Source organism: Scyliorhinus canicula, chromosome 12, assembly GCF_902713615.1.
Source record: "Scyliorhinus canicula chromosome 12, sScyCan1.1, whole genome shotgun sequence".
NCBI classification, from domain to species: Eukaryota; Metazoa; Chordata; class Chondrichthyes; order Carcharhiniformes; family Scyliorhinidae; genus Scyliorhinus; species Scyliorhinus canicula.
The window spans coordinates 11,184,254-11,196,994 of NC_052157.1; the positions used below are offsets into that span (position 1 = coordinate 11,184,254).

At 48.6% G+C, this 12,741-nt stretch overlaps 1 protein-coding gene across 5 annotated transcripts in view; it reads left to right on the forward strand.

Annotated features, from left to right (window-relative positions):
- Positions 1-9,787, forward strand: part of LOC119974644 — an 86,898-nt gene extending 77,111 nt beyond the window's left edge. For all 5 annotated transcript variants that reach the window (XM_038813709.1, XM_038813712.1, XM_038813711.1 and 2 more), the window contains 2 exons: positions 4,077-4,140; positions 8,511-9,787. In XM_038813709.1, the coding sequence (XP_038669637.1) occupies positions 4,077-4,140; positions 8,511-9,517 (1,071 nt within the window). In that variant the 3' untranslated portion in view covers positions 9,518-9,787. The remainder of the gene's footprint in view (positions 1-4,076; positions 4,141-8,510) is intronic.
- The last annotated feature ends 2,954 nt before the right edge of the window (positions 9,788-12,741 follow it).

The window sequence follows — 12,741 nt, forward strand, 5'->3', positions numbered from 1 at the left end:
TTTGTCATTTTTATAAATGACCTCGAGGAGGGCGCAGAAGGATGGGTGAGTAAATTTGCAGACGACACTAAAGTCGGTGGAGTTGTAGACAGTGCGGAAGGATGTTGCAGGTTACAGAGGGACATAGATAAGCTGCAGAGCTGGGCTGAGAGGTGGCAAATGGAGTTTAATGTGGAGAAGTGTGAGGTGATTCACTTTGGAAAGAATAACAGGAATGCGGAATATTTGGCTAATGGTAAAATTCTTGGTAGTGTGGATGAGCAGAGGGATCTCGGTGTCCATGTACATAGATCCCTGAAAGTTGCCACCCAGGTTGATAGGGTTGTGAAGAAGGCCTATGGTGTGTTGGCCTTTATTGGTAGAGGGATTGAGTTCCGGAGCCATGAGGTCATGTTGCAGTTGTACAAAACTCTAGTACGGCCGCATTTGGAGTATTGCGTACAGTTCTGGTCGCCTCATTATAGGAAGGACGTGGAAGCTTTGGAACGTGTGCAGAGGAGATTTACCAGGATGTTGCCTGGTATGGAGGGAAAATCTTATGAGGAAAGGCTGATGGACTTGAGGTTGTTTTCGTTAGAGAGAAGAAGGTTAAGAGGTGACTTAATAGAGGCATACAAAATGATCAGATGGTTATATAGGGTGGACAGCGAGAGCCTTCTCCCGCGGATGGAGGTGGCTAGCACGAGGGGACATAGCCTTAAATTGAGGGGTAATAGATATAGGACAGAGGTCAGAGGTGGGTTTTTTACGCAAAGAGTGGTGAGGCCGTGGAATGGCCTACCTGCAACAGTAGTGAACTCGCCAACATTGAGGGCATTTAAAAGTTTATTGGATAAGCATATGGATGATAAGGGCATAGTGTAGGTTAGATGGCCTTTAGTTTTTTTATCTATGTCGGTGCAACATCGAGGGCCGAAGGGCCTGTACTGTGCTGTATCGTTCTATGTTCTATGTTCTAACGCGGCAGCTAATTTATGCACATCAAGCTCCGACAGACAGCAGTGTGATAATACCAGACATGCTGGTTATAGGGATGATGATTGAGGAACAAACACAGGCAAGGACTGCCTCCTGCAGCCACAGGACAGTAGAATCCGCACAGAATGATCACAAGGAGCGAAGGGTAGGGTGCAGAAATGAAGGTTTATTATCACGTACATTAAACTACTCCACTCCCCAAATGGTTCCCCCTCAGCCGACCCCAGCCAGCTCGCAACAATGGCGCCGAGGAGACCGGCCCCAGGATTCTGGGATGCAGGTCTGCGGAGGCACCTGGACGCAAAGGAGGCCAGCAGGGTTGTCCTGTTCCCCCAAGGGTCCCGGAGGATGAGCCACAAGGCAGCCTGTGCTGCCTAGGATGAGGTAGTGGCGGCTATGAGCGCCGGGAGTGTGACCAGGAGGATAAGCATCCAGTGCCGGAAAAAGGGTCAACGACCTGCGCATGGCAGCGTGAGTGAGTAGACCCCAACCCCCTGCCCCTCCCCAGCCACCGAGACCTTTCCACACACACACTCGAGCATCCACCTCCCAACTCTCAATTCCTGCCTCCACACCACTCTCTCCCTTCAACCCCTCAATCTTCCTTCCCACTCCTTCTGCCCCCCCCCCCCCCCCCCCCCCCCCCCCCCCCCCCCCCCCCCCCCTCCAACCCCCACATGAACCACATGTGTGGCTAACGTTGCCCTCTGTGTCTCTTCAGGAAAAGCTCTCCCACAGTCGCCGGGAGAGGGCCCAGACTGGCGGTGGTGGGCCGGACTTGAGAATCCTTACCTCCTTCGAGGAGCGGGCCCTGGAGGTGACTGAGGTGGCCAAGGACAGGGCGGTCACCACAGCGGAGGCTGGCGGATGCTGTAGAGGTGAGGAACCACCGGGCACCACACAGGGGATCTGTCAAATGTGAGTTGTTATTGCCTTACTGACTGACCCATCCCTCCCACTGACCACATGTCCATTCTCCTGCAGGTCCTCCAGCCGACGGCGACGGCCCATCCGGGGTGGCCCCCTCTCCAGCTTCCCAGGAGAACACCTTGGAGGAGAGTTTCGAGGATGTCACGATTGAGTCTTCACAGCTGTCACCCCCACCCTCCACCAGCGCAGATACACGCAACCTTGGTGGGAAATGTTAGCGGTCAGCCTTCTGGGGCACAATCCGGTGAGCACCACACAGCTGCTGATGTACATCTGGACGAGGCAGGAACCCCCCAGGTGAGACAGCAGTTGGAGGTCTGCTGGATCCCAGGACCCAGCTGGGTCCCAGCCTGATGCTGAGCCTGTGGAAGAGGTCATCTCGGGGTTGATGGAGACGTTAGGGAGCAGCCAGGACATTCAGAGGGAGATGTCTGCGACACTCCAGCAAGTCCATAGTCACTTGGAGGAGTTACAGAAGCTACGGGTGCAGCAGTTGTTGCCAGCAATGAGTGGCACCGAGACCAACACTGCTAGGGTAGCAATCACAGTGGAGAGCCTGGTGCACGATGCCAGCAGCATGAGTGAAGGCGTCCAAGGCGTCGCGCAGTCAGTGACGGCTGTGGCTGAGGGTCTCGGCAGAATGTCCAATTCGCTGGGGGATGTCACCCAGTACCAGGCTGACCTTGATGAGGTTCTACGGGACATGTTCCACTCTCAAACGGGAATGGTCGAGGCGCTGCGGAGCTTGTCCCAGTCGCAGGTGGGCATTGCCGAGGTGCTGCAGAACATGGCCCAATCATTAAGGAGAATCGCTGAGGGCGTTGACACAATGATGCAGACATCGGGGAACCCAGGTGATGCAGGGGCAGCCAGGGCTCGAACCATCTGCCCCTCCACCCCAAGGTGAACCCCAGGGCCCAACGAGCACCAACCGGGTGCTCGCCTCCTCGGCTCCCCACAGAAGCCCTTCCGCCAGGTTCACGCTTTTCAAAAGGAGTGCTATTTGGCACCAACGTGACCACTTGCTGGGGAGGCCGCTGAATAACGGGAGGCCGTTGGGTATGGGGTGACTCCCATTATTTGTATGGAAATACGGCTTAAGTGATGATAATTGGTTTCTCACAACAGAACGGTACAGTCTGATCCCGATTTCTCCTTGGGGAGTGGCCGGTTTCATCGCAAACTGTTTGCCACCTGGCACGGATCTCGTTTTTGGCCACTCCCGTTATTCATCAGGAGAGCATAATGAGGCCCTAGAATTGCATCCCCCGCCATCAATCGCCCCCCCCCCCCCAGACCACAATCACAGAACTCCCCTCACCTGTGACATATAAATCAAGTTTAATATAGAAGCTTTTAGATAGGAACAATAACATCCGATCATTGAATATTCCAATCCAGCATTGTTGTACAACTTCATCTTCTTGCCTTTGAATTTGCTCCGTACTGTGTTCACTGTGGAATTTGGTACTTTTTAACCACATGGCGTATTTGAAGGTGGCCCAGTGGTTAGCACTGTTTCCCCCCCAGCGCCAGGGACACGGGTTCAATTCCAGCCTCGGGTGACTGTCGGTGCGGAGTTTGCATGTTCTCCCCGTGTCTGCGTAGGTTTCCTCCGGGTGCTCCAGTTTCCTCCCACAGTCCAAAGATGCGGTGCGGTGACGGGGATAAGGCGGGCGAGTGGGCCTAGATCGGGAGCGCTGCCGGAGAGTCGGTGGAGACTCGATGGGCCTGTTGGGATTCTGTGGTTCAATAATACAGATGCTTTCAGGAGAAGCTCGATACGTGCACGTAGAAGAAAGAAATAGAGGATTACACTGATGCAGTGAGATAAGTGTAGGGGGAGGAAGCTCGTGCAGTTTATAATCATCAGCAAAAACATGTTGGGCCTAATGGACTATTTCTGTGCAGTAAAATCTTATCAAATGTGTACTAACCACAGGTTAATGCATCTGTTACGTAACAGTCACAGGAATGTTAGATGAGCATTTGAGATACATGTATGCACAATATAATTTCAAAAGCACTGTGACGTTGCTTCGGAACGTCATTCTGCTCATCTATTTATTATGATTATTTATTATTCTGCATTTTGTAGCTCGTCCAAAAGAATGGCTCAATCTTAGAAAGTGTGTTTAATTCTTTCAACTTTTTTTCACCTTCTCCAGGATATTAATACATCGTTTGAGATGGCGTTACTAGATGCTATAACTGAGTTCAACAAAGAAAGAGGCAAGGCTGTTTAATTTCTATACTCATTCAAAAGAAGTAGTGCAAAGAAGTAGTTTTTGACAAAGTCTCAATTAGCAGATTGCTATGCAAAGTTATAGCGCATGGGATTGCGGGTAGTGTCTTGGGATGGATAGAAATCTGGTTTGCAGACAGGAAGCAAAACGGTGGAATAAATGGGTCTTTTTCTAATTGGTGGGCTGTGACTAATGGGGTACCGCAGGGATCTGTGCTCAGACCCCAACTGTTCCCATTATATATTGATGATTTGGACGAGGGAACTAAATGTAGTATTTCCAAATGTGCAGATAATACAAAGTTGGGTGGGAGGGTGAGCTGTGAGGAGGATGCAGAGATGCTTCAGCGGGATTTTGGCAGGCTGAGTGAGTGGGCAAATGCATGGCCGATGGAGTGTAACATGGGTTAATGTGAGGTTATCGACTTTGGTAGCAAGAATTGGACGGCAGACTATTATTTGAATGGGTATAAATTGAGAGAGGTGGATACACAGCAATACCTTGCTGTCCTCACGCATTAGTCGCTGAAAGTAAGCACGCAGGTACAGCAGGCAGGAAAGAAGGCAAATAATATAGCGAGAGGATTTGAAATGAAAATCACTTATTATCACAAGTAGGCTTCAAATGAAGTTACTGTGAAAAGCCCCTAGTCGCCACATTCCAGCACCTGTTCAGGGAGGCTGGTACGGGAATTGAACCATGCTGCTGACCTGCCTTGGTCTGCTTTCAAAGCCAGCGATTTAGCCGTGTGCTAAACCCGCCCCTTTGATTTGAGTATAGGAATAGAGATGTTTTACTACAATTGTGAGGCCACATCTGGAGTAGTGTGTGCAGTTTTGGTGTATTATGTGAAGTTTTGATGACCTTATCTGAGGAAGGATGTTTTTCTTATGGAGGGAGTGCAGCAAAGGTTTACCAGGCTGATTCCTGGGATGGGGAACTGTCATATGAGGAGACAATAAGTGGATAGGATTATATTCATTGGAGTTTAGAAGAGGAAAGGGGATTTGGATTTGGATTTTATTTATTGTCACGTATACTGAGGTACAGTGAAGAGTATTTTTCTGCGAACAGCTCAACAGATCATTAAGTACACGAAAAGAAAAGGAAATAAAAGAAAATAATAGGGCAACACAAGGTACACAATGTAACTACATAACACCAGCATTGGGTGAAGCATAAAGGGGTGTAGGGTTAATGAGGTCAGTCCATAAGAGGGTCGTCTAGGAGTCTGGTAACAGTGGAGAAGTAGCTGTTTTTTGAGTCTGTTCGTGCGTGTTCTCAAACTTTTGTATCTCCTGCCCAATCTCATAGAAACTTATAAAATTCTAACAGGATTAGACTGGGCATATTCAGAAAGAATGTTCCCAATGGTGGGGGAGTCCAGAACCAGGGGTCATAGTTTGAGGAAAAGGGGTAAACCTTTTAGGACTGAGGTGAGGAGAAATTTCTTTACCCAGAGAGTGGTGAAACTGGAATTCACTACCACAGCAAGTAGTTGGGGCGGAAATATTGTGTAATTTCAAGAAGGAATTAGATTTAGTTCTTGGGGCTAACGCGATCAAGGGGTATGGGGGGAAGGCGGGATCAAGGTATTGAACTTGATGATCAGCCATGATCATAATGAATGGCAGAGCAGGCTCGAAGGGCCGAATGGCCTTCTCGTGCGTCAATTTTCTATGTTAAAAAGCACATTATCACCAGACCATTTAAATATTGAGTGTGACAGACCAATAGTTCACATTTCTGGAGGATTATCTAAATCCTGACAATATACTCTGTCCGGCACTGGCCAAGTTGAGGGGCGGAATGGGTGAAGAATGGGGTAATTTTCTTTCAACAAGTTCAAGGTGAGGGATCTGTATTGGAGGAAGGGATCGCCAGTCTGGAGGAGCTAAGGGAGAGGGTAGAACTGCCGAGGGGGAGTGAGTTCAGTATCTGCAGGTTAGGGACTTTGCGCGAAAGGTCTGGAGGGGGTTCCCTAGGTTGCCGGGATACACCCTGCTGGAACGACTGCTGCTCCCGGATGTGGAAAGGGAGGGAAGAATTGGGGAAAAATACAAGTGGCTGGTGGAGCAGGGAGGTGAGCGGGTGGTGAAGATCAAGGAGAAATGGGAAATTGGAAGTGGAGTTGGGAGGGAAGATCAATTGGGTAGCATGGAGTGAGGCACTGCGTAGGGTAAACAGGACCTCCTCCTGTGATAGGATGATACAGTTTAAGGTGGTGCATAGAGCGCATATGACTCAGGCGAGAATGAGTGGGTTCTTTCAGGGGGTAGCAGAAGAGTGTGAGACGTGTGGGCGGGGGCCAGCGAATCACGCACACATGTTTTGGTGTTGCATAAAATTGGGAAGATTCTGGGCAGGAGTGTTCACGGTCTTAGCCAGGATAGTGGGGGAGGAGGTGGACCCTTTGGTGATATTTGGGGTCCCAGAGAAGCCGGAGCACATGGAGAGGAGGAAGGCCGATGTCATGGCCTTCGCCTCTCTGATTGCACGGCGGCGAATTTTGCTGGAGTGGCGGTCGGCATCGCCACCGGGGTAGCAGCTTGGTTGGGTGACCTATCTGATTTCCTGTGATTAGAGAAGTTAAAGTATGAGTTAAGGGGCTCTTCAGGGGGGTTTGAGGAAAGGTGGGGGATATTTGTGACCGTGTTTGAGGGGCTGTTCATCGCGGGGGAGGGAGGTGAAAAAGAGGAAAAATCTGTACAGACTGTATAGTTGATTGTAGGGAAGTATGTTTCCCGGGGTGTTAGTTCGCTGTAATCTATTTTGATACATGTTTGTAATAAAATATATATTTTTAAAAAGTAAATACAAGTTATTGGTATGAGGGCACGTTTTCAACCTGGACAGTGTCAGCAATATACTTGAGTATAAAAATTGGCAAGTCATGCTGCAGCTGTATAAAACCTTAGTTAGGCCACACTTGGAATATAGGACGGGATCCTCCGATCCCCCACCGGGTCGGAGAATCCCTGGGGGGCAGCGTGAATCCCGCCCCGCCGCTGGCTGCTGTATTCTCCGGCGCCGGTTTTTGGGTGGGGTTCACGCCGTGCCATTCGGGGGCCATTGGCAGTGCCCCCCCTTCCCCCCCCCCCCCGGCAATTCTCCGGGCTCCGATGGGCCAAACGGCCGTCCGTTTCTGGCCAGTCCCACCGGTGTGAATTGGACATGGTCCCACATGGCGGGACCTGGCTGGTAAGCCGGCTGGTGCTTGGCGGGGGGGGGGGGGGGGGGGGGGAGGGTGGGGGGTGATCCAGCCCCGGGGGGGGTGTGATCCAGCCCGGGGGGGGGGTGATCCAGCCCCGGGGGGGGGGGGGGGGGGGGGTGATCCAGCCCGGGGGGGGGGGGGTGATCCAGCCCCGGGGGGGGGGGGGGGGGATGATCCAGCCCGGGGGGGGGACCACGGTCGCCTGGCCCGCGATCTGGGACCACCGATCTGAGGGCGGGCCTGTGCCGTGGGGGCACTCCTTCCTTCCGCGCCGACCTCTGCCGGGCTCCGCCACAGCCGCCGCGGAGAACAGAGCCCCCTCGCAGGCGGCAGAACACACCGGCCGTCTGCGCATGCGCTAACCCGCGTCAGCCCTTCTGCGCACCAACCCCTCTGGCGCCGGCCTAGCCCCCAGAAGTGCGGACAACTTCGGTTGACCCGACGCTGGAATGGTTCGCGCCGGTTTTTACACCGGCTTCGGGTCAACGGGCGTATTCGGGAGAATCCCGTCTATAGTGTTCAATTCTGGTCACCACACTACCAGAAAGATGTGGAGGCTTTGGAGGGGGTACAGAAGAGGTTTACCAGGATGTTGCCTGATATGGAGGGCATTAGCTATGAGGAGAGGTTGGATAAACACGGTTTGTTCTCACTGGAACGATGGAGGTTGGAGGGATGACAATAGAAGTTTACAAGATTATGAGAGGCATGGACAGAGTGGATAGTCAGAAGCTTTTTCCCAGGGTGGAAGAGTCAATTACTAGGGGGCACAAGGTGCAAGGGGCAAAGTTTTGAGGAGATGCGCGAGGAATGCTTTTTTTTTTACACAGAGGGTAGTGGGTGCCTGGAACTCGCTGCTGGAGGTGGTGTAAACAGATACGAAAGTGACATTTAAGGAGCGTCTTGACAAGTACATAAATAGGATGGGAATAGAGGGATATGGACCCCGGAAGTGTCGAAGGCTTTAGGTTAGACGGGCAGCATGGTTGGTGCAGGCTTGGAGGGCCGAAAGGCCTGTTCCGTGCCGTACTTTTCTTTGTTCAATGAAACAGCCTGTGACTTTGTTGAAAATATTCATGCAACTATTTTTCTTTGTTTACATGTGTGCTTATTAAAATTTTAAACATTTATGTCTCTGCTAGACCGAATGTTACATAACTCACAGAATAAAAGCAAATCAATAGAACTTCCTCCAAGGATTTTGAAGACTTTGATCACGTTATTAAAGAATCCTCCCATGGAGCAGTCAAACATTGGTGTGGGAACTGTTGTCACCGAGAAAGAAGAGGATAGAGAAAGAAATCTTGTTGATCAGGGTGGGCTTTCTGAAATCAACAGCATGTTGGAGAAGATATACCTTGAAGCAAACTCGTTGATAATGACGAAGAATGAAGATATCACCACAAAGTCATCCATCAAAGTTGGGGATACAGACATGATCCTTGCAAAACATGTTTTGATGGAGGGTGTTTCTAAAGGTCATGCCAGTGTGGAAGAATCGGGAACCAAATTATTGACTGCCCAGATAACAAAGATGATTAATCATTATTTGCAAAACGTTTCCTTGGTTAACGAGAGAGTTGAAATGATAAATACAAGCTATTTGTATGGATATGAACAAAAGTTTTCAAAACTTCTTGCAAAGCTGAGCAAAGTGATAGTTGCAGTACCAAAAGTACTCATGATGGACAAAAAGGAGGACCTTCAGATTAGTGAGAGTATCTTGTTGAGGATCCTCAATGTTAGCAACAACGCTCTTCGGAATCTGAATGGTCGGCTGTTGGGGAAAGTGGCCCATAGGGCCAACTTATCTGAACCAGATAAATCTTCTTCCATTAGACATAAATTAAAGAAGAAAAATCCCAAGTGGGAAGAATTTGTCCAAATTAATCACTTTGTGCAAATGTTTTACAAGCTGGAGGAAAATCTTTCCGATCTGAAGATATTCCTGAAGACTCACAAGAAGGAGCAGGGACACGAATTGGTTGAATACCTTGTGAATCAGTCAATTAAAGTGGTTACTCAGCTGGAACAGATCCCATGGCTGATAGGGAAAAACTCCTTCATAGATTTTAAACTGGAGGCTTTAAGGGATTTTGCAGGTCCCCTGTCAGATACCGAATTTATACAGCAGAGGCCATCAACATGATCAACAATAAGATATAAACAAACATAGAGTACAATCGGAGCGAAATTATAATCAGCTGCTGCAATATTTACTTAGATAAGCAGCACTTGAAAGTGACAATAATTTAAAAGTATTTTTAAAAATTGGTACAGTATTTGCACACAATTAATTATGTGCTCATTCTTCTCAGAGGACCAAAGAATAGCACGTTTAAAGATGTTTTCTATCTTATCTGAATAACTAAATTATAATAGCCATTTCAGCTGAAACATTAAAAATCTAACATGGACACCAGTCTTGTCTTGTGCTTCTTAAAAATAAATTGTAAAGGAAAAGAGAGAGAGGATTGCATGATTATACAAACTTGCCCTCCTGCATGGAGGATTCGCAATTGCCAATGGGGCTGCCCTTCTCCGAGACGTGATGGGTAGAGTTTCCACATGGTTGGAGATCACAAACACAAGATCCACAAGATTTCTGGGGCAAATTATGTGCAGCACCAATAACATTTGCGCTATATTTTGATCTGTTTTTTCCCCAAAAACTTTGCATTAGAAGCCAGCCTTGCTCAAAAACAAAACTGCCTGTGCTCCGGGATGAATTGTGGGTTTTCTTTTTTTTAAAATGGAGAGTACCCAATTCATTTTTTCCAATTAAGGGCCAATTTAATGTGGTCAATTCACCTACCCTGCACATCTTTGGGTTGTGGGGGCAAAACCCACGCAGACATGGGGAGAATGTGCAAACTCCACACCGACAGTGACCCAAGAGCCGGGATCGAACCTGGGACCTCAGCGCCGTGAAGCGGCAGTGCTAACCAGAATTGTGGGTTGTCAAGGAGACTCTAAAAATTAGGCGCAAGGGCACCAATTGGCATGTTGCATGCGGCACCGTAGCACAGTGGTTAGCACTGTTGCTTCACAGCTCTAGGGTCCAAGGTTCGATTCCCGTTTGGGTCACTTTCTGTGCAGTGTCTGCGTGGGTTTCCTCCGGGTGCTCCGGTTACTCCCCACAGTCCAAAGATGTGCAGGTTAGGTGGATTGGCCATGCTAAATTGCCCATAGTGTCCAAAAAAGGGTAGGTGGGGTTACTGGGATAAGGTGGAGGCATGGGCTTGAGTAGGGTGCTCTTTCCAAGGGTCGGTGCAGATTCGATGGCCGAATGGCCTCCTTCTGCACTGTAAATTCTATGATTCTATGAAAGCTTTTGAATGTAACAATTTTTAATTTACTGGGAAACTGACTATGTGCAAATGTGACTGGAAAGTAGTGACTGGAAAATAGTCAGTATTTATGGTCAGTAATAGTCCTGAAAACCATTTTCTGCCATTTTAATCTTAAACCATGTTAATCACAGATGATGGAGTGACACTGATTAAAAATGCTTATTTTGTGTGCCAAACTCAATTTCTGCTCTATTAATCAAGCAACTTGCTACTTGCAAAGATATCATGGAATATTTTTTACAGCGATTGTTTTTCAAATTACACTTTACACGCAACTTCAGCCCTGATGTCAATGTAATGTAATGTGGTGTCCCTTTACGCCCGAGCTTATCTCTGACTGATTTTCAAAACATGAATTGGACAAATGGTAGGGCAGCTTGCTTCAACCGGTTTTGAGCAAGTTTTTTTCCATGCGCATGGTGAAGGATTCCTTCACCTTTGCAAAGGCCATGGGCAGGATTTTCCATTCCCTGGCACCCGTTGTTTGGTGCGGCACGCCACCACTGGCAGCGGGATTCTCCATCCCGACAGCCGGCCAATGAGGAGTTTCCCCATTGGGGGCATCCCCCACACCGTCGGGAAATCCGCGGGCATGAGTGCGCTGCCGGCGAAACGGAGGATCCCGCCAACGGAGAATCCAGTGCCACACAGGACTTGCATATTGAAGGCAATCCTGTGTCCGTGTGCTCACTCGACATCACTAGCCTGTTCACCAATACACTGCTCAAAGAAGCCACAGACATTTGCACTGCCTCACAGCAATCTAGACATGCCGCCAGTGTCGGAATCTGTATTCATCGGATTTACATATTCAGAAATTCATGCAGTTGAGTTCTGTCTTAGCCATGACTGTGAATGCCCAAATAAATGGTGTGGCCATGGAATCCCTTCTAGGCACAGGTCTCGCAAACTTCGTTGTCGGTTTCCATGAGAGACCTGTCGTTGATGGAATGGCGCTTAACCTCCGACTCCAACCCTCCAACCTCATCCTAACGTATGAGGCTACATGAGGGTGTATCTTCCCTAATACACAGATGATACATTTTCTACGATTGAATCCATAGCTGCATGTAAGAATTTCCTTACACACGTTAATGGGTTCTGTCCCGTGTTCAAATTCACCTTTGAAATGGAGCACTCAAATTAGCTCTTTTCCTTAATGTGCTAATTCAGAAATTTGCCGGTTGGTTCTCTGCTTTTATTGCCATGAAGCACACGTATGTTATCTTCGAGGGTATCCCAACTTGGAACACTGGTTCATGGGGGTGTATAGTTTTGATTTTGGAAAGGTGTGAGGAGTCAAGTGAAACCCTAATGAGGATAAACAGCCCAATCGTGTAACAATTGTTAAAAGACTATTTATTAAATTAAAGAAAGGACAAATACACTCAAAGACAATTAAGTATGTGAACCACTAAACACAGACAGTTTATGTGAACATACCCCTTGTTCCAAAATATATCTACTATCCCTGAAACCCTTAAGACGGGCGGGACGGTAGCACAGGGGTTAGCACAGTTGCTTCGCAGCTCCAGGGTCTCAGGTTCGATTCCCGGCTTGGGTCACTTACTTTGCGGAGTCTGCACGTTCTACCTGTGTCTACATGGGTTTTCTCCGGGTGCTCCGGTTTCCTCCCTCAGTCCAAAGATGTGCAGGTTAGGTGGATTGGGCCAGCTAAATTGGCCTTATTGTCCAAAAAAAGGTTAGGTAGGATTACCAGGTTACAGAGATAGGGTGGAATTGTGGGTTTAGGTAGGGTGCTCTTTCCAAGGGCCAGTGCAGACTCGATAGGTCGAATGGTGTCCTTCCGCACTGTAAATTCTATGATTCTATGATAATTTCCAAATTATCTTTTTTTTTCTACCAAATGCTTATTCTCAGTGTTTAACAAACTTCATGGGCTGGATTCTCCGCTCCCCGACGCCAAAATCACGTTTGGCAAGTGGGCGCAGAATCCCCGATGCGCCTGTTTTCCTGACGTAAAACACCACCGTTTTCATGCCAGCGTGGGGACTTAGTC